The sequence below is a fragment of the Aptenodytes patagonicus genome, chromosome 3 (genome assembly GCF_965638725.1).
Source record: "Aptenodytes patagonicus chromosome 3, bAptPat1.pri.cur, whole genome shotgun sequence".
Classification (NCBI taxonomy): Eukaryota; Metazoa; Chordata; class Aves; order Sphenisciformes; family Spheniscidae; genus Aptenodytes; species Aptenodytes patagonicus.
In genome coordinates this window covers 48089873-48109440 of record NC_134951.1, presented here as the reverse complement: position 1 = coordinate 48109440, position 19568 = coordinate 48089873, and the positions used below count along the sequence as shown (strand labels likewise).

The 19568-nt window shown below is 37.7% G+C and overlaps 1 protein-coding gene across 2 annotated transcripts in view; it reads left to right on the top strand.

Moving 5' to 3' along the window:
• FBXL4 (F-box and leucine rich repeat protein 4) overlaps window positions 1-19568 on the top strand; it is a 68693-nt gene that overhangs the window by 12859 nt on the left and 36266 nt on the right. For both annotated transcript variants that reach the window (XM_076333279.1, XM_076333280.1), the window contains exons 4-5: window positions 5437-5782; window positions 13422-13666. In XM_076333279.1, coding sequence (XP_076189394.1) covers window positions 5437-5782; window positions 13422-13666 — 591 coding nt within the window. The remainder of the gene's footprint in view (window positions 1-5436; window positions 5783-13421; window positions 13667-19568) is intronic.

The following is a 19568-nucleotide window of genomic DNA, read 5'->3' as shown; positions in this document are numbered from 1 at the left end:
TGCTCCCAATAGTTAGCTGCTGTCAGACAGGAAGAGTTTGTGTGTGTTTAAATGAGAGCTTTCAAGGCAGAAATAACTTTGTCAGAAGTTTTTCAACTTTATTCTTTTACAAAAATAGCTTTGCTTTTTGGCATATAAAAGAAAAAATTTGTCCCTGTTCTTCTGCCGTGGTCTTTTTTTAACTTAATTTGACAGTTTCTCTTATTTCATGTACGTTATAGTGACACCACATATTCATATGCTCTTATAAAAGCTCAAAACCAGAGATTCCTAACTGCTCTGGGATGTGTGGCAGTGCGTGGGGTCATGTTTCATAGCATGTGTCCTTACTGCTATGGGATGATTGCTCCTTTAGTAGATTGGAGGTTGTTTTGTGATTATTTTTTTCTTGTTTTCCACAGATAGTGTGTAATACTGATTAGGTTGTTTCTCACAGGTGAGATACCATGATCATTTGACTGGCTGGGAGCGGTTCCATTCTGCCTTGTGTGTTCCCGCCATTTATTTCTACTTAATTTAATTTCTTTCATGTTGTTTAGAATTTTGCTAGATGCTCGTTTGAGCAAAATTCTAAGTTTGATTTGTAGGTGAACAGCGTGGCTCAGTATTTCCTAGCTTAGCTGTGTTTGCTGTATGCGAGGTTCCTTTCTCTTTTTGAAGGTCTTGAAGCCTGTAGAGGCAGAAGCTGCTACAACCAGAGGAGCAGGCTAAGGAAGGTGGACAAAGTAAAAGGCTCCCTCTCCTTCCATTAGGAAGTTCATTGTTTTTAGGCAATACAATGCTAGTCCAGGTGGGAATGTTGCAGATTTGTTGGCTGGCAGCCAGGATAGGGATCAAAATGTTTGATGAAAAAAGAATCCCCCCTTCTGATAAAGGGAGTGAAACCAGAAAGGCAGTGTACTGAATGTAAAATATCGTGAGTCTCTTGCTTGTAGAGAGTGGCATTCAGATGGTTCTTTCGCTCTACCTTTTGTTCCCTGTGAATCTCAGATGAAGGCACCCAAAACACTGCTGATACCGTCAACACATTAGAGTGTGATAAGGGGCCTTCAGGGCTGTATCTCACCTATGTGTAACACACAACTTAAGTTCTAGCCATTTGCATCCTTACTTATAACTTGTTTTGACATCTTCAGGGAAACAGCTTTTTCTTGTCCAGAAGACTGTCATAGAAGAATGAATTCTGTGTTCATGGGACACAGTCATTTTTGAGAAACCCATAAAAAGCTCATGTGGACAGGGCAGTTATTTGAAATTTCTTTTGCTATGTTAAATGCCCTGAGCATTCTTGGAGTCCTGTCTGCTTTCTCTGGTATTTCAGAATTGAACTCTCAAAGTAGAAATGAAAATCTGCTGCATATTCCCCCATAGTAATTAGACTGCTGTGAACTCTGCTTATCACCTTGATCTGAATGGTTCTAAAATTGTTCTCGTGATCAGTCTTCTCTGCCTTTTGTATTTACGAACTCACAGCTGTGGCCAGGGACGCACTTCCCAGGTTTTATTGAACCTAGTGTGCTGAAGCATCCCCGGCACGTTAGCAGGCAGGAGATATTTTCTTGTAGGTAGCCTGCAGATTATTTACAGAGCACTTGCTTGGGTAAGAGCAGGTGGGATGTATTATAATCACATATCATGATTATAATTGTTGCAGAAGTTGCAATTTCAGCAAAGATGTGGTCATATTATTCTCTGAGTTTCCTTACGTTCTCCTTGTTGGTCTATCTGAAACTTTCCCTTCTTTGGCTTTTTGGCTTTTAACACAGCTGTAAGTTTCTTGGGACAGGGCATTTATTTTTTGTGCTTGAATCGCACATAGTGCTTTACTCACTTTCTACACCAATCTGAATTTTACAATGCAAGAAATCTCAGCAGACTGCAGGAAAAGTTTAATCTTGTCTCGCTGGAGAGAAATCTGATTACTTTTCCTAGGAGCCACTTTTCCAAAGAATCTTTCTTCTTATATATTTTCTTCAGAAGTAACCAGGTCTACTCAGTCATCATCTTAGCCATTAAAAAGCTTTCCAACAGCATTAGGTCAACAAAAAATTAAGCAAGCATTAAACATGTGCTCTCATTTGACACAAACCTTGCAAGTATGTTTCTCAGCCTAAAAATCATTAGACTGTATTTTCCTTCACGGTGAGGGAAGGAGAATGGGAATTTCTTTTTTTTTTTTTTACCACATAGGTGTATGGAGTCTTTAGTATCAGAAATTTGAACAGAATGAATTCCTGGCTATCTTCATGAGGTAGGAAGAAATCTAATGGGAAAACTGAGTCCATTAAAGCTGAATGGAAAAACTTCACTTAAAGTCCTCATTTTCTTCAGTCAGTAGAGAAAATAATACAGATGTTACTGCCTCTCATTCAGGCTTTGCATGGCAGTGTAAAGACCGCGGCTTTCTAGCACGCTGCTGGTGAAACCTTCTTATCAAAGCACTCTCATTGCAACATCTTTGATCAGCTGTTACTGTATATCTGCAAGACTTGAGGACAAACAATGTCCTACCTTCAGGCATTTGATTCTGCTTGATTTTTTGAGAGCTACCTAATTAACTCAAAGTGGGGGTGGAGAGGGAGGAAAATTCCTTTGACTTCTTTACAGGTATTTGTTGGGATTCAGTTTCTCTTTGTTTTGGGTTAAATAGTTTATCAAGCATCTTAAGCTTGGAACAAATGCAGGCAACCTTATTAGGGAAGCTGATTTTGGTATGCACCCTCAAACCAGGACTGACTGTCAAAATATCTTTCTTCTGAAGGATTTTGAAATTAATGCCCGTAACAAAAAATGCTCCAGAGCAGAAGAAATACAGTTCTTACTGAAGCCTCTTGGAAATTTAGACTTTTTTGATCCATTTCTTCACTCCCATTTAGATTACATGTAGCCTGTTTAAGTGTCAAAGTGCTGATCCTAGATGAAGAGACCACTTCCAACTTCAGTAATGGGTGTATTAAGAGCATGCGTACCCTCAGGAAGAATTTACCAGCCCTGACTCAGAGCAGTTGCTATGGCCTGGTCTTGTGTGCCGTGCCACCAAGGCAGAGAAGAACATCAAATCAACCTGATAGACTTGAGGTTTTCCAGTTAAACCAACAGCTAACTCCTTTAAAGTTAGATTGGTGGGCTGTTGATGAAAAGAAAACAGTATGACAAGGACAGTGGGAAATAGTCACCAGTCTTGTTGTCCATCAGCACTTGGTATGTAATGTGGAGTTTCGCAAGATTGTAAAGTCATGCTACGTGTCTTTCCTTTTCTCTAGTTTGTTACAAAGACTGGAAACTAGAGACACTGCTTGCTGAAGGAGGTTATTGCTCTGCAATTTGATGAACCTGGGCCTCCAGATGCATTATTTTTTTTCCAGAGCTCTGCTACTGCTAGATAATCTTCTCTCCAGGGCACCAAAGGAGAAGTCAATAACTGAGACACATTCTGTTAAAAGTTGATGGTCCAGCGTGTGCTAAATTAGTGGAAAAAAATAGCCTTGAGTTTCCCTAAGGATAGTTTGAGTGGGTATATGAAAGTGTCTGAGCAAAATGTCAGACGGTGATCGGGATGTGTTCAAGAAAGGTCATGTGCGTTGCCAACATTAAGTATTTGCTTAGGGAATTGACCGATGTGAGAGGGCGTGACAGTGGGACTACATCTGTTACTTTTTGCCACGAGTTGACATTCATTTCCTAAATGAATGAAATGGTCTCTTAGTAATAAGTCTCTCTTATAAAAACTGTTAACCTTAGGGTAGAGTTGTCCACTCTTCTACGCTGGTACTTTCTGATGTGCCATATATTCACCAGTCCTGCATGTTTGTTTTTAGTTCATGACTTTTTTTTTTCCTTTGACAGAAGACTTCTGCAGGCTTCCCATTCTACTGTAAGGTATTTGTGGACAGTGGCATGATGTAGGATAGGAAAGTTTATCTGTGCATACCTGAAAACATCCATCGTGAAATGGAAGTTTCAGCCGATACGGATTAATTTTCCTATCCTTGAAATAGTAGCAAATACCAAGCTTCTAAGCCTTATTTATACCATGTGCTATGTTTTAATGAAAGTCCTTACATACGTTTTACTTTCTGTCATGATGGACAAAGTTTAAGCATTTGGTTCTGGAAAATAAAGCATGTTTGATTATTTTTTTTAATTAATTTTTTTCCCCCGTGTGTTCTGCAGTATGTAAGTGTTGAGCAATACTTGTAAGTTCAGAGTAGTGGTATCTGACAGGGAAAGCTGAGATGCTGAGGTACTAGGGAGCAGATACAGCGTTTCTGAGACCCATGTGATAGGACACGTAGCCTGAGAGAAATCCTTGAAGCTGGGACTAGGGTGATCGGAAGGAGATGGAGTAGATGTGGAAGTGTCTGGGTTATGCACACGGGATGCAGAGATCGCTGTAATTGTACTGTCAAAGGGAGTAGCAACAGTGGCTGCTGGAGGCTTCCTTCTTTAGGAATTAACTAGACTTGATGGAGGAAAAGATGGGCATCAGTGACTGAAGGACCTCTAAAATCCATGCACTGGGTAAGGACCCATGCAGATATAAAGAGCATATTTCTGTTTTCAGGCCTTTTGGCGAGTTTGGGAGCACTGAAGACCTAATGAATATAAGACTTGATTCTCCGGATTACTCAATTGGCAGCAGGTTTCACTGTCATTACTGGAGGAGATTTGAGGTCTGTGTGTGAAAGTAAGGATGTATGTATGGAAGTTCTGTGCATGCCCTGAACCTCCTTCTGTCATTGGACCAAAGAGGAGAAAAACTTTTCAGTTTAGCAGTTTTGGAAAAGCTAATGTTTTTTTGCAAAGGACCTTTTCAAAAATGACTTGAAGATTCTATTTTCTTTGGTAATTTGATAGTGAATTACTTTTTAAAAGGAATAGTTTGCTTGCCTAGACAGATAAACAAAGTAGAGTTTAGATTATTTTTGTAATAATTTGCGATGCTGCAATTTGAACAGGTTTGATGTTAAAGAGTCTAAGCTATGGCTTTTGGTTTTTTTTGTGAAAACCTTTTGTGGGAAATAAGAGAGGTCAGCTGAGTGTATATTTGGGTTACGTGGCAAGACTGTTCCCTGCATACTTGTGAAGACATCTGTAATCCACTTGTTACGATTACCTTACCTGTGAGATGTTAGAACAAATTATGCATGAATAATAGTACTCTGACACAAGTGCGTGACTATCAGTATACAGCTTGTTTTGTTGGTTAGCAATGCAGAGAAAATACGCTAAGGTCATGAATTAGTGTGCCCTGTTAAATTCATCCTTAGGATATTTTCCATCTAGGGAAAACATAATTTTCATTGGCTTTTCAACCATGTTTCTCACTTGTTAAATACTTCTGACAGAGAAGCACTCTTACTGTGTTCAGGAATTGCTTTAGTAACTTTGATTTTAATCCCTATACTGTCTGCGTGTGCAATTTTTCTTTCACAGATGGGAAATCCTTTGGTCCGAGGCACCTACAAAGGTGAATGGTCCTCAGGCTCGGCAATTCACACCTTGTATCAAACAGGTAAACTTTCCCACAAACTTAATCCGACTGGAAGTGAACAGCTCTCTTCTGGACTATTACACTGAATTGGATGCAGTAGTACTACACGGCGTGAAAGAGAGACCTGTGCTTTCACTTAAGACTTCCATGATTGATATGAACGATATTGATGAAGATGAGGATGAAGAGAAGTATGGCTGTGGAATGGACACCCTTAATAAACAGTTCAGCATTGTTACCCTCAGGGAATGGCCGACTAACGGATATTTTGATAAACTGCCTTATGAGGTAAGAAAAGCATGTTTATATTCAATGTATTTGTCTTGATCATTAGGGGTGCAAAGGTGCTCTATAGGGTACTGGTCAAGACTGTTGTTTTTTCCAGTTAGAATTCCTTGCACTCTTTTGTGAATCTCCTGCAGTTACTGTATGGTTATGCCTGAATTATGTAAGTCTGTCTACTTCCACGGATGGATATTAGCAAGCCACTTTGCTGGTATTTGCATAGTTGTTGCACTTTTATTTCTCAAGAATCTGTCCACTCACACACTGTTTTTACACCAGTTATTCTAGCCTTGAATTTCTAGCTCTTGAACTTAGAAGCTTCTGGCAGTTTTCCAGTAGTTTTAGTCCTCATGCTTGATGCAGAAGACATATAAGAGATATGAAAAGATCGAATCAAGATCTGGAAGTGAAAATAGTTTGTAATAGGCTAAGTTTCTTTTCCTGTTATCTCTCTTACAAAACCCAGAACTTTGTTCTTGAAACTGCCATAATATTTTCATGTTATTATGAAATAAGGTTCTTCCATCCAGCTAAGTTTTGAATCATGGTGCAGGTAAAAAGTGTTATAGCTGGACTTCTGTACACTGTCTTGTTTTGATGTTTGCTACTTTTTATTCTATCATTAGCACAGAAAACAGTTGTGAAGAAACTACTCCTTTCAGATCCCCTGGCAGCAGAGCAGTTGCAAGTGTGCTCAGAGTCAGTGTAGATAAATATTTTCTTTCCTGTAATTTCCAGTATAATGAGATTGTGAAGTATGATTACTGAATATTGTGTGCAGGCCAGGAAATTCTCAGTGGGGTGTAGCTGTTTATGGAGATAGTACCCTAGTTACAGTAAGAATTGAGAGATGAAATAATTGTCTTCACCTCTCCTGAAATAAACTGGGTTTGCACATAGTGGAAAGGAGCCTTTACTTGCCGGTCAGACCTCTGGACTTGGGCAGAGACATGATTGTTCCTGCTCTTCAGTGTACTGCAGTCTGGCAAAAGAAGCAAGTGTCTGTTTACTGCAGTAACTCATCAAATGCTCAGGGTGCTTGTGGCTTGAATCAGACTCGCTTTTGAAAGCAAAGGGAGGATGGTGAGAGATGCTGTCACTGATTGCAGGGCACTTTCAGAAATACGTGATCTAATCAAATAGTATTTTGGTTTTGTCACATCTTTTGTCTCTAAGTACCCCAGTTCGGCACGTGAAGGTCATGGCTGGGTGACCATGTGCCCTAGTAAACTGCAGAAGTTTGCTGTGCTTGTAAAGAGGAAAGAGAGAGGAAGAGAATGTAACAGCTCTTTCCATCTTTCTCCTGTGTATTTATCTTCTCTTTTAAGTCTTCTTCAGTTCTTGAGTTTGTTGGGGTTTTTTTTGTTGCTGCTGCAGTGGAATAATAAATGAGGATACTAACTTCATCCTGAGTTAGCTCTAGTGGTGGTTTTTTTCCCCCAGAGTCCATATCATGTTTTATATATTTTGCTGTCGGTGCTTGTATATCAGTATTGAAGTAAAGAAAGTACTTCGCATATGCAAAGGTGCAGCTGATTCCAGAACATCTTAAAATGTATAACAGTTCGAAAGTTTGAAAATGTGTTGGTTTTAGTCATTCAAAGAAATTAATTGTAGAGAAAACCTGATTTAAATCTAGGAAGTCTTGTTTGAAAAGACTGGATAAATTGATTTGTAGTATAGTAGATTACCAGAGAGATTGATTAATCTCTCTTCCGTTCCACATGATTATACATCTTAAGATTATAATTTAGGAAGTATTTGTGTAGTCCTGTTACTCCTATGAACTTCTGCCACCATGTACTTTATTGTGCTTTTCTGCTTTCCTGTTTGTGTACCGGCTTCCTTTTTTATCCATTTTTTAACATTTGGTTTCATGAATGCATTTATGTGGTCTATCAATACCAAGCACATTTTCTTTTCTTCTGCTTTGATGTAAAGAGACTGAAAATATGGGTGGAATATTTATCAGAAAACTACAAAAGACTATTTCTGGACTGGTTTTGTGACAGCAGAAATCCCAGTCTCCTATGTTCTTGGTCCAGCTGGAAGGTTTGGGTATCAGAACAACAAAAATGTTGTACTTTGTAGTATGACAGTTTTTTATCGCATCAGATATGGGAACAGTACCCTGCATGCTGTCTTCAAGACTGACAAGTGTCAGATTTTTCTGGGAAGTGTTCGAACCTTGTAACGATGAAGTAAGGCAACCGCTGACTCCTTCCAGTTTTGATTGATACATTACATGAAAAATTGTATCTTTTTATAAGTTCATGTTGATTGTTAACGTGTAACTGTTCTAAGTCTTCATACATATGCCTATTCCTTATTTGAGCTGTTTCAGGCTGTTTCATACTACCTTCCATAATTCACAAAATACACAGGCTGAATGGTCTTCTGTGCTAATCTTAAAGTAGGCAGTAGTTCCTCCAGCCTTTGTTTTGCCTTTGTTGTCTTTCTGAAACTTCCGTAGACTATCCTTTCATAGACTGTGGTGTTCCTCAAAATGGCATTAGGAATGGCTTGCTGCAGTGTGAGCTCTAAAAACATTGTCAGAGTCTAGATTGCTCCTGCCAACAAAAGAGAAAAATGCTCGACTCCTGGGGCACAGACTTCCTTAGAAGAAAGTGTGAAGTCTTGGATGAACTAGGTGAGAGAATTTTCCTTCTCTGCTCATGGACGGTGTTAACCAGCCCTTAGTAGCTGTGAAGTACTTGTACAATCATCTGTTCTCTAGAATTACCTTAAAACTGAGGAAGGATTTTCTAGGAGAGATTTCATGTCCTTGTCTTTCTTCCCAGTTATCTTTTGACTAACGTGTGCTGTTTGTAAGGTGGAAGGAGCAAGGCCTTAGTCTTAGTTGGCTTTGCAGGAATGCTTGAGACCTGAAGGCCTGAAAAAGTTAAAAGCCTTTGAGAAAGGTGAGGTATACCTGCCACAGCATACCTGTTTTGCAGTTTGAGACTCACCAAGATGTGCCAGGTACCAAGAACCTACCTTTTGTTCTCCAGAGAGGGGAGCCAGGAGAAATCCTGCATGTTGACGTCCAAAATATATTTTTTGTATAAATTTTGATAAAAAAAGATATAAATGACATCTTTGTCATTCCTTGAAGCCAATTTTTCCTAAAGCTGCCTACAAGATTTATGAGCTGTTCATGTCTACTGGGGAAGTGAATTTAACCGCTAAATGTGGATTTGGCACCTATGTTCCAGGAAAATGGGTCTTGAATGTTAGATCTGCATCCCTTAAATGATACTTAGATAGAAGAGTTGGAGCAATAAGCAGGAGCGTTTTTAAGTGTCATACACTTTTTTTCCCTCAACAGTAAACTTCTTACATCTTTCCAGAACTAATATTTTTAGGCTTTCAGATAATCAGCAAGATTTTACGCCTCTCTTTGGAAGGAGAAACTCATGAGGGTCTTAAAAGCTGTCTTAACAGCTAATAACCATATGGCACAAGATTCCCTTCGGTTAATGGCCAATATACTGCCAGTTGCTGTAGCAGACTAGGCTCTGAGCAATGGCACATGGAGAAGATCTCTCCAGCCTTAGTCCGTCTGGAGTCTCGATTATTTGATTGTGCAGTCTGTCAGTAAGATCCTTTTCTGTTCTTTGAATCAAGAAGGGGCTTAAAAACCTTTACAGCCTTTCACTGCTGAGAGGATCAGAGCCTATAGCCTGGTGATGTAAAGCCCACTCTGCCAAAGCATGTTATGTGAGTAGAATAAAGAAAAGAGAGACTTAAATGGTTGTGTTTTGTGAAACAGTTGCAAGATCCACTTTTCATGTGTTCAGGTGCGCTATTAAATGTGTATGCATTTGCTGGTGCAAGCTATAGGATGGTGGAACTAGGGGCTGTGTTTTCTTAAACTATGTTGAGGAATGTCAAAAGCCCTAGAATACCATCTTCTTCCTGCCTTCTCTCTTTGCCTTTTTGTGGACATATCCTTTGTCCTTTATCTGAGCATGTCTTAGTATCAATTCTAATTAATTAGTCTAAGCTGTGTCAGCTCTAGCTGCAGAATGAAAAAATTGTAAGTCATTCATTTGTGTGTTTCTGAATGAGTGGCTTGCATAGGCCAATATATTTTCATATTGGAGGGGTTCACGTTGAAGAACTGAAAGAGGGTATTTATAGAAAGTGCAGATATTCTAGGTTTGACCAGCATCCAAGCATTATTTTCTGACCAAACCAAGTTCTGCATTATTGTGCTGTAGCCGCAGAAAGAATTTTATTGGGTACAAATGGTTATTGCTTTCTGTTTTATTGCTTTGTTTTAAGCAAAAAAGCTTAAAAAAGCTGGAGAAACTTTTGGGTAGGTAAGTACTATTAGGAGCTACACCATTGGTAAAGTTTTACCCCATGTATTGAAGAATGTGATGAAGATCCTGTCTGAGCTTATAAGCGAACTTTGATGCAGTGGGTAAGATGTCTGGTTTTTTAAGATGCATATATTTTGAAGTATAAATTAAAAAATATAACATATATGTAAGACGCTGCAATCGGAGACTGTGATGATGGTAAAACACACACAGATCAAGTATGAATCAGGATCTTTTTTGTGCTCAAACGGCACACAATGAATTTGTATACTGTTGTTTGTTGAATTGTTGCGGAAACTTATGATTTGGAAACCTCCAGTTTTTGGAGGTTTTCACTGTAGTGGGTGTTGATCTCGCCACATCTCTAAAGCTAGCATGTACCATGTTTGCCCTGGAAGTGGGAGAGAAAGTACTTTTGTACTTTTGGTCCATCATAGCCTAAAAAGGTGATGAGTGTTGTATAAATTATATTTTGTTTTCTTCTTTCTATTCCTTTGTATTGTTTTTCCAATAATCTTTGTTTTTACTGATCGATTTATAAGGAAGTGTGAAACAATAATGGTTGCCATAATTTTTCATAAATGCAGAGTAAAAACAGTTGTTTGCGAGAAACCGTGTTACGAAATTAGTTTTCAAAGCAGATACTCAATTCTGCAGCATTCTTGGAATCACCATGAACACAGTGTAGCACAATACAGCACATCATGTCACATACTCATTATGGTATCAAATTGTACTTTATGCTAGGATACACATACATAAAAAGCGGATTTCTGACAGACACCAGACTCCAGACTAACGGTGATTAATGGTTATTAGCCTGTAGGCTTGGAACCTGTTATCAACTTTAATCAAAAGCCAGAAAAAAAGTACGTTATATCTTAATGTCATAGCAGTGACATTTCATTATATTTTTTCATTCTAGATATTATGAAGTTGCATAATTTCAGTAAAAAATAAAGAAGGATTATTGTTTTCTGATTAAGATGTTCATGTGATAAGAGATTTCATCTCAGGTGTGGAAAGATTCCAGCATCCTGTATGTTATGAAATACTCACTGAAGTCATCAGTTAGTGTAAAGGGACATTGGTGAGGCATTTATAGTTTCATTCACCATTATCTTTACTGCTTAGAAGTCACAAAATATTTTTTTTCCATTGAACAAAATTTGTGTTACTTTGTTTTTATCAGACATTATTATGCCGCATTAATCGTAGAAATAAATTTAGCTAACTGTGCAGCCTTTGGTGCTGAGCTCTCTTCTCTAGAAAACTTACTAAATAAGCATGGGAAAAATCTGAGGGAAAAGACATTCATAAAATAGATCTTTAGGTGGCTTACAGAGTGTGAAATAGCTGAAAGATTGCAAAATGGTTTGAAGCTGTCTTTCAGAATATTGAAAATTATTTGAAGTGAATTGATGGCCTTAGAAAAATAGGTATACGTTTAGGTATCTGCTATTAGAATGACAAACAAAACTGTGCTAAGCAGCTTTTAAGCTGAAGTATGGGTCTGAGCCAAACAAAAATCAAGGTATTAACTTGGGATTATATCTATGTTAGCTCCTAGTTAGTTTGCTCTCTCTGAGATACCAAAACGCCAACAAACTAAATGTCAGTTAGGAGCAAACTTTGTTGATTATAATATATTACCTGGAGTTGTTATATATATTTTATGTATCTATTGCTGTCACATTGAAATGTCTGCGCAGATCCTCTGCATCAAGCTGAGGTGAGAGTTGGAGGCACCTGCAGAGACAAAAAGCCTGGGCTGTTTTTAGGGGGAAGGAGGAGCGAGGAGAGAAATCAAACTTGAGAGAAACTGGAGTATATGCAAACACTGTATTTTGGCATTGGAGTTGAAGTTAAATTTTTTGAAGAGTCGTAGATTGTGTTTGAAATCCAAACACTAAATCTGGAGCTGAGTAGGAAGTAACATTTTTCATTTTGCAGGAAGTTGGATTGTTTTCTTATTTCTTCTCTTCCAAAAATGAAGGGGGGAGGAGGGGAGGCGGAAGCTAGCTGCATGAACTGGTACGTTGGAAGTACAGTCTGTTTGGATCTCACGAAAAGCTTCATTTTCATTTTATGTCAAGCATTTTAGTCTCATTTTTGGCGGTTTTGTTTTATGAATCCTTACAAGACATTAAAATGAAACATTATGGTATTTTGAAATGGCCGCAGGACTCTCTTCAGTTTAAGCTGGCTTGTGGGTTGTTTTGGTTTTTATTGTAATTTACACTGATTCATTTCAGCGAGTTATTGTTTTCCACTCTGCTTGAAAAGTCTTAGTCAATTTTAGTTACTTAACTTGAATGCAGGTAATTATAGCTGTTAAAAGAGAGCCCTGGTAAAGTAAACATTAATTTTTAGATTTAATTTTTCAAGTGCATTTTCTCTCAGTTTCTAAGATAAAGGAGATTGTTTTTGTTGAGCATTTTTGTTACTTCCTAAAGTGAGTATTTATGTGTCTGTGTGTCTTGATCTTCCTTTAGAAAGGAAAACAGAGCATCATAGGAGACAGGGGATATTTCTTAATTTCTGAGTGTGAGATAAGTCGTTAGAAAAACATGTATAGTGGTGCTAGTTAGAAGGGCTGGTGATTATTCTGAAGCAGAGATGATTCAATCTGATAAAGGTAAAAAGGGGTTTTGCCTTGCAGATTTGACTCTGGCATAGAACAAAAATGCTCTCAAAGTATTACAGCAGGGAAGAGATTACTTTGTAAAAGAAGATCTGAATATGTTGAATTTTTTACCTAGTTGCATAGTCCAGCATGGATGGGAGAGGATATAAGGTAGAAGGCAAACCACCGATTTTTAAAGCAGGGAGCAGAGGAATAAATCTGAAATGAGTTCAAGGTGTGGGGAAACCGGGACATGGTATGTTTTTTCCATGTACTCTGCAAATATGCTACCATCTTAAAAACCAAATCCAGAGAAGAAAGAGGATGCCAATTCAGTGTTCTGATCAACGGCAGTGCAGACATTGTGAAGGGAAATATGTAAACATAGTGTTTACATATATATCACTGTTTAAATTAGCATGGGTAAAGAAACTTCTAATTTGAAAGCTTCCTGTCACTTTCATATGCTGACCTGCTTTTTCCTTTCTTGTTTAATATGTTGTCAAATGGAGAAGGCAGTGCAGTCCTATTTAATAGTTAATCAATGACTTATTCGAGAAGTTACTTTTAAGTAAAAGGATTTACTTTTCTTTGAAGTTAGAACATATTTTCTTATTCCTTCGCAGTTTTCCCTTAACATTTCAAGTGCTATATGACCATCTGTGACTTTTTTCTGTTTTTAATATAGCTCATCCAGTTGATTTTGAGTCACCTTACAGTACCAGACCTGTGTAGACTAGCGCAAACTTGTAAGCTACTGTATCAACATTGCTGTGATCCTCTACAGTATATTCATCTCAGTTTACAACCTTACTGGGCAAGGATTAATGACACATCTCTGGAATACCTACAGTCTCGCTGCACTCTCATCCAGTGGCTGAATTTATCTTGGACTGGAAACAGGGGAGCCATCTCTGTTTCTGGATTTAGCAGGTCAGTGCTAAATGTACAGAAGTATTTTGACAAGCTCTGTTTGCAGAGCTGCTGCACGGTAGTTAGTCACTAAGTATTCGAAACCTTATTAAAAGACAAGAAATGTCTTTGATTTACTATAAAGGGTGTGATTGTTATGATGTAGAAAAAAACAACAGCTGAAACAGTAAGAGATAGTAGATACAGCAGCAAAAGTCCATTTCAGTATGTCGAGTCTGCATGTGCCAAACTGCCTGTGACTGAAAGGCTTCTTCCATGGGAAGCAGTGTTTTGCTTTCTCCTGGGCTTCTAAAAGACTCCACTAGAACCAAGCTGTCAAAAGTCTGTCTCATGAAGAAAATGTTTGCGGTTGTTCTTTGTACAGATGAGTCATCAGTAGGACTGTATTAGAATGGCTGCAGTAATAAACTGATTACAGTGCATGCTTACAAGGTATGGGCCCTAAGTAATCACTGGAGTGCAATGTAAATGCAAATATTTTCATAAAAATGATTTAAAACATTAGCCCTGTTGGGAAACAGGGGGTTTGCATGTGCATCTTCCACTGAGCTGAAAATATGACTGTGCTGTAGGTCATTAAAACAACAAATTCGCAGGGATTCTTCTCTGTATAACAGCCATGTTCTCTGCTTTCTTAACATATCATTTCTTGCTTCTTTGCTCGTTTGCATTAGTTAAACAGCATCTATCAATGCATTTCATTTAAGCAAAAATTGCTGCTTCAACTAATCAGCAGTGGCAGGTGAAAGCAGAGCTTGACTGATAAGAAACAGAAATGTTTAATATATCTTAAAAAAAAAATTGTCTTAACTCTCATTTGTTTTCCAAATAAAAAGGTTAAATCAAGTATTCAAACATTTTCTTTCCTTTGGTGCCTGGGTGCCTTCCCTGGGGAAGTAAAATAATTTGAAGGAATACTTTGTCAAGATGAGAATGTCGCTTCCTTTTTTCCTGACCTTCCAGTACAATCCAAGAGCCCTATGCTCTTTTGTGCTTGTTGGTAGAAAAAGGAGACAGGCATCAGCTAGTTGCTGAATGGGGTACAAACATTACTCCTAAATTTGGATTTCATATTAGACACGTTATGCAGAGGATAATTATGCAAGCTTTAATTGAGAATTTAACTCTGAAATGATGAAGTGCTTGCTTTCTGATGCTTAGCTATTAAATCTGTCTTTTGAAAACTTAAAGTGTGTGCATCTTCATGGCAATTTATTTTAATTTTCATTATTTTTTTTGAAAATGCAGTACTGCTAAAGATTTTTGTAGTCTTGAAAGCAATGAATGTCCAAATTCAGAGAATTATAAACTTTGCAGTTCTGGCATTTCTGACTTCCAGTTAGTTGAAAATGGCTTTATTGCTAATGACTTTTTTTTTACTCCAGTGCTGAACTAATAGCCACACTTACGTGTAGTCAGCATTTCTAAAATAATAAATATTTGTTGTTTGACTATTAATAATAATCTGTGAATAAACATGGTCAATTTATAGTCATTATTATGGGTGATATTTATTTGTAACAATGGGGAAAAGTTGTTCTTGGACATTGATACAATTGTGAAGTTATACTTTTTCCTAGAAATACAGATTTCTTGGAAGAGATACATGCAGTCTGGGAATGGCAGTTCAATCATAGATTTTTGAAACAAAGTTGTGAACTAAATAATTTTCAGGTGTGACTTCTCAGAATTTTTACTTCTGAATCAAAAATTCTCCACTGTAACTAGGTCTGGTTTTGAAGGTTTTCTTTTTCCTAATACAGAAATAATTTTGCAACTCTTTGTTCTGTAGAAGTGTCTTTTCTAGTAGAATTTCCAAACACAAATTTTCCTTTTGACAATCTTCATCAGCAGGTTTGTCAAATTTGCTGACCTCCAGGAAAGGAAAATTTGCTGCTCATATGCTATGGAAGTATCTAGTAATACAGGAGACTTATTAGAACAACACTTGCTTTTCAAAAGCATTAATGTAACTTTCTTCAAAAAAGTAGCATCCTGGTAAGAGATACTGTTCCTCAAAGGAGAAATCTGTCAAGTAATGTTTTAGTTTTATTGCCCTGGCTGTCATTAAACCACCACCATGTGGATATTGCAGCATCCAGGACACGTAGTCATGAACCCCCACAATTTTTCCTTTTTGATTTCTAGATGTTCCTCACCCAGCCTGACTTTTGGGAGATATTATGCAGAACAGAGTTTCCAAAGAATGGAGGTACTTTGACTTCTCTAGGAATTCCTATTTCACACTTAAATTTTCTTTCCAGTTTACTCTTCAGAGTATGAGTCTTGCAGAGGAGGTTGTCAGTTGGCTGGGGAGAGTGTATTACTGCTTTTATCAGTTACCTGCTGATGTTAACTGTTACTAAAAACTTAATCAAATTTTCAGACTGAAGTTGTCCTTTGCAGAAATTAAATACTTACATATTTCTGTCTGTCTCTATATGTAACAGCAGAAGACATGTACCACTACATTTATTGGTGTAAAGTCTTCTCTTGCTGCCTACTGCATGAATGTTTCTGAATCAGTTTGGTTTTTCTTTATCCTGCTCTCTTTGGCTCCCTCTCTGGTCTTGGTATTCTCTTTTTCTTTCTGCAATGGAAATTTTTAAATAAGGCAATGAGGTGTTCCTATAGAATACCAAGCTGCATATTTTATTTTGGATTTAATTGATGAAAAAGTCGTCTTCTAACTTGAGGTTAAGTTCAAGCGAGCCTAAATTGCTTATTCCAATACTTCAAGTTTATAAATTTTGTGATAAGTTGCTGCATAAGCGACCATGAATAGCTGTCAAGCCAGCTACTTGGAGGTGTAGAGAATTCTGCCTAGGAGTTGTAACAATTTGAAGGACTCCGTTTATGCTGTTTTTAAAAGGCCAACCTATATTTGTCAATACAAGGAGAAAAAACATTATTTGCTAAATGAAATTTGTAAATAACTTCACAAACACTACAAATTGCTGCAGTATAGAAACAGCAAAATGCTAAAACCAAAATACCTTATCCTCATAGATAACAGCATTTCACTTTTACAGGGCCTGTTTTTTATTTTGTTTTCTTTATTTTTGCACTTTTCTCAGCATTTGGTGTTACAGTTGGCACTGTTGAATTCAAAACTGATAGTTAGGTTCATTCTTACAGCTATACAGTTTAGGTTATGATTTCTGCAAGTCAGGGCATGTTTAAATGCTACTCTCGCTCGAATTTCATTGTGGCAAATATCTTTCAGAAATGTTTTTATCTGTTTCTTACGACGATCTTAAGTAGCTTGTGTAAATTTGTGTGTTGCTTTAAAAGGTTCATGTAGACGTGATTGTAAGAAATAATTGAAAATATATATTTTCTTGCAAAAATGTATTGAAGTAGAAAATTTTTAAAAAGAGTAATTTTAAGAAATGTGACTGAAGCAAATACTGTGTTATCATGAGAAAATAGAACGCTTCAGGCATATGAACATCCCGAGGCAAAGCTGAAGGTATTTTAACTTATTGATAACGTCTACTCCTTAGGGCAAAAAATGGCTATCATAAAGTTTTCATTTCGGCACATAATATAAATTAACTAAACTTTATCATCTAGATTGAACTAAAAGTATACGGAAAAGTGAAAGACAAATTAAATGAGTATCTGAGCAGTCTCAAGTGTCTGGAATGCAAGTGACGGGGAATAAACAAAGATTTCACCTCAAGCGTTGCGTAAGCAGCACTGCATTTCTCTTGGCGTTAGAGGTATGGTGAATTTCTTCATGCCAGGGGAATATCAGCGTGAGAGGATAAGACCTATATAGGAAAAGTGAGGCAAGTTGACTGGAGGTATACTAAATATCGAGATGCTGAATAAACGCTCTGAGGTTTAAACAGCTCAAGGACGGTGACAGTTTAAAAATCGAGTTCTGCATGCATATTTCTTTGTATCACTGATAATGTCATTAGATTGTTTAAACTCTTTTGCTTTAAATATCTGAGGTATTGGGATTTTTATTTACTTCTAACATTTTATACTGTGAAAATGAATTAATAGTGTTTTATTTTCAGGTTAGTGATGCAGTGTTTGCATGTCGAACACATCCAGGGATATTTCTTTAACAATTTTGTTGCTGTTAACATTTGAAGGCTTTAGTTGCTGTTTAATAGAGGTGTATTTTGACAGTGTTTAACTTCGTGAGGCTGTGCTACGAACCAAACTAGCAGGAAGGTCAGAGAAATTACTGAAACATGCATCAAATACTCAGTCACAGAAAATAGGAATAATGTGCGACTTGACAGGGATTCTCAATGTAAAAATCACATCTGTCTCTCTTTTTTTAATTTCCACAGTTTTTAGTAAAACCTAGGGTTGCTGTAACTGAGATTAAGTAATAATGTTTGTTTTGCATGTTTAATAGTTTAGTTTAATCTGTGTTGAGAAAAGCACAAGATCAGGTACTTAATAGTCTCCTTACTTGCATGCAATGTTTTAAGGTTTGCTGACAAAAAAGAAGTTTAATACATGCTAGAGTAGAAAATAACGTTGTAACAATTAGAATGTCTTGGAGGAAGGGGAGGGTGACTTCATTTTAAAAACAAAATTATGTTTCTCAGTCTCACTCCCATGCATGCATACTCGGATGCACCAAGTCAACCGATATGTGTCCAAACCACTTTGTCCAGCGTGTCGTCTCGCCATTCTGTGCTACCTCCGTCCTTTGTCTCCTAATCTGCGTCTCCTGAGAAACTGCACATACATATGCTCAAGGATCTTGATGACCTGCTAATCTAACTTCCACTAACACACACCGCTCTACCAGCCCTTGCGTTGCCATTTGTTCTTTCTTGTGCTTCCACACCTGTGTGTACCCATTCGTTCTCCAGTCATACCAATCTTAACACTTCTATTACAATTATCTGGACTACACGCTGTTGCTGTTGTGTAACACAGCAGTCCTGAAAGGAAAAATGTCATTGTGAGTATAAAAATATCTGGACGTGACTTTAAGAAATATCTTAAAATATAATTCCACAAGCCAAATGTCGTTGTTTTAAATTACATAGGTAAATTTGTCATAGTTCCTTTAGGTCCTCAGATCTCTGCTGTAAGGCTGGTGTCACATGTTATGATCCAGAGTCAATTAGAAACTTGGAATTTTTTATATTAATTGCGCTATCAGTGCAGAGACCATGATCCCAGAAGTTGGTGTCTGCTGATGAACGGAAGTATCAAAAGCCGCCATGCAAATATGCAGTCACCACAACTTTGGAAACTACCTGGAGTGGAAAACAACTCACTGACTGAAAGGAGGAGGAATGTGCTTCAGTGTTTGGGGGGAGAAAACGGAAAAGTGCATGAAGTTTAAACTTGCATAGAACATTAGGGGTTGATTTTATTCAAATATGTAAACCTTCTGTGTAAAGCAAGTAAACTGTCTCCTTAATTATGAAGACTGCAGGGAAAACAGAAGATTTTAGAACAGTAGACAACAGAAGCTGCCAGGGATACAGGAATGGTACCTCTGGTATGGCCTTGGATTAAATGCAAGACTGTAACTGCAGGACAGGTTGGGATTATGAAGTCCTCTGCCAAGTCTATGCAAATAGTAATATTGATAGAACTACAGTAAGAAAGAGAAGACCTCAAAATCTTAGAAGTGAAATGAGGAAGAATAATATCCAAGTGGCTGGTTTGGTTTTGGGGTTTTTTTTGACGTTATTCTTGTCTGGTGGCAGGCTCTGGAAAGCAGGAGACCTGAGTAGCCAGAGGGAGTCTGTAATTGACTTGAAGCAAACTGCAGCGGTTGTTTTAATGAAATACTGGTTCTAGGAGGGCGATACCAAGGAGGGCTAGGCAGATGGGGCAATGTTATTTCTGTCAAGTAATGGAGGTAACGTCCCTGATTTGGATGCAAGCGTAAGGTAACACTACGAGGGAA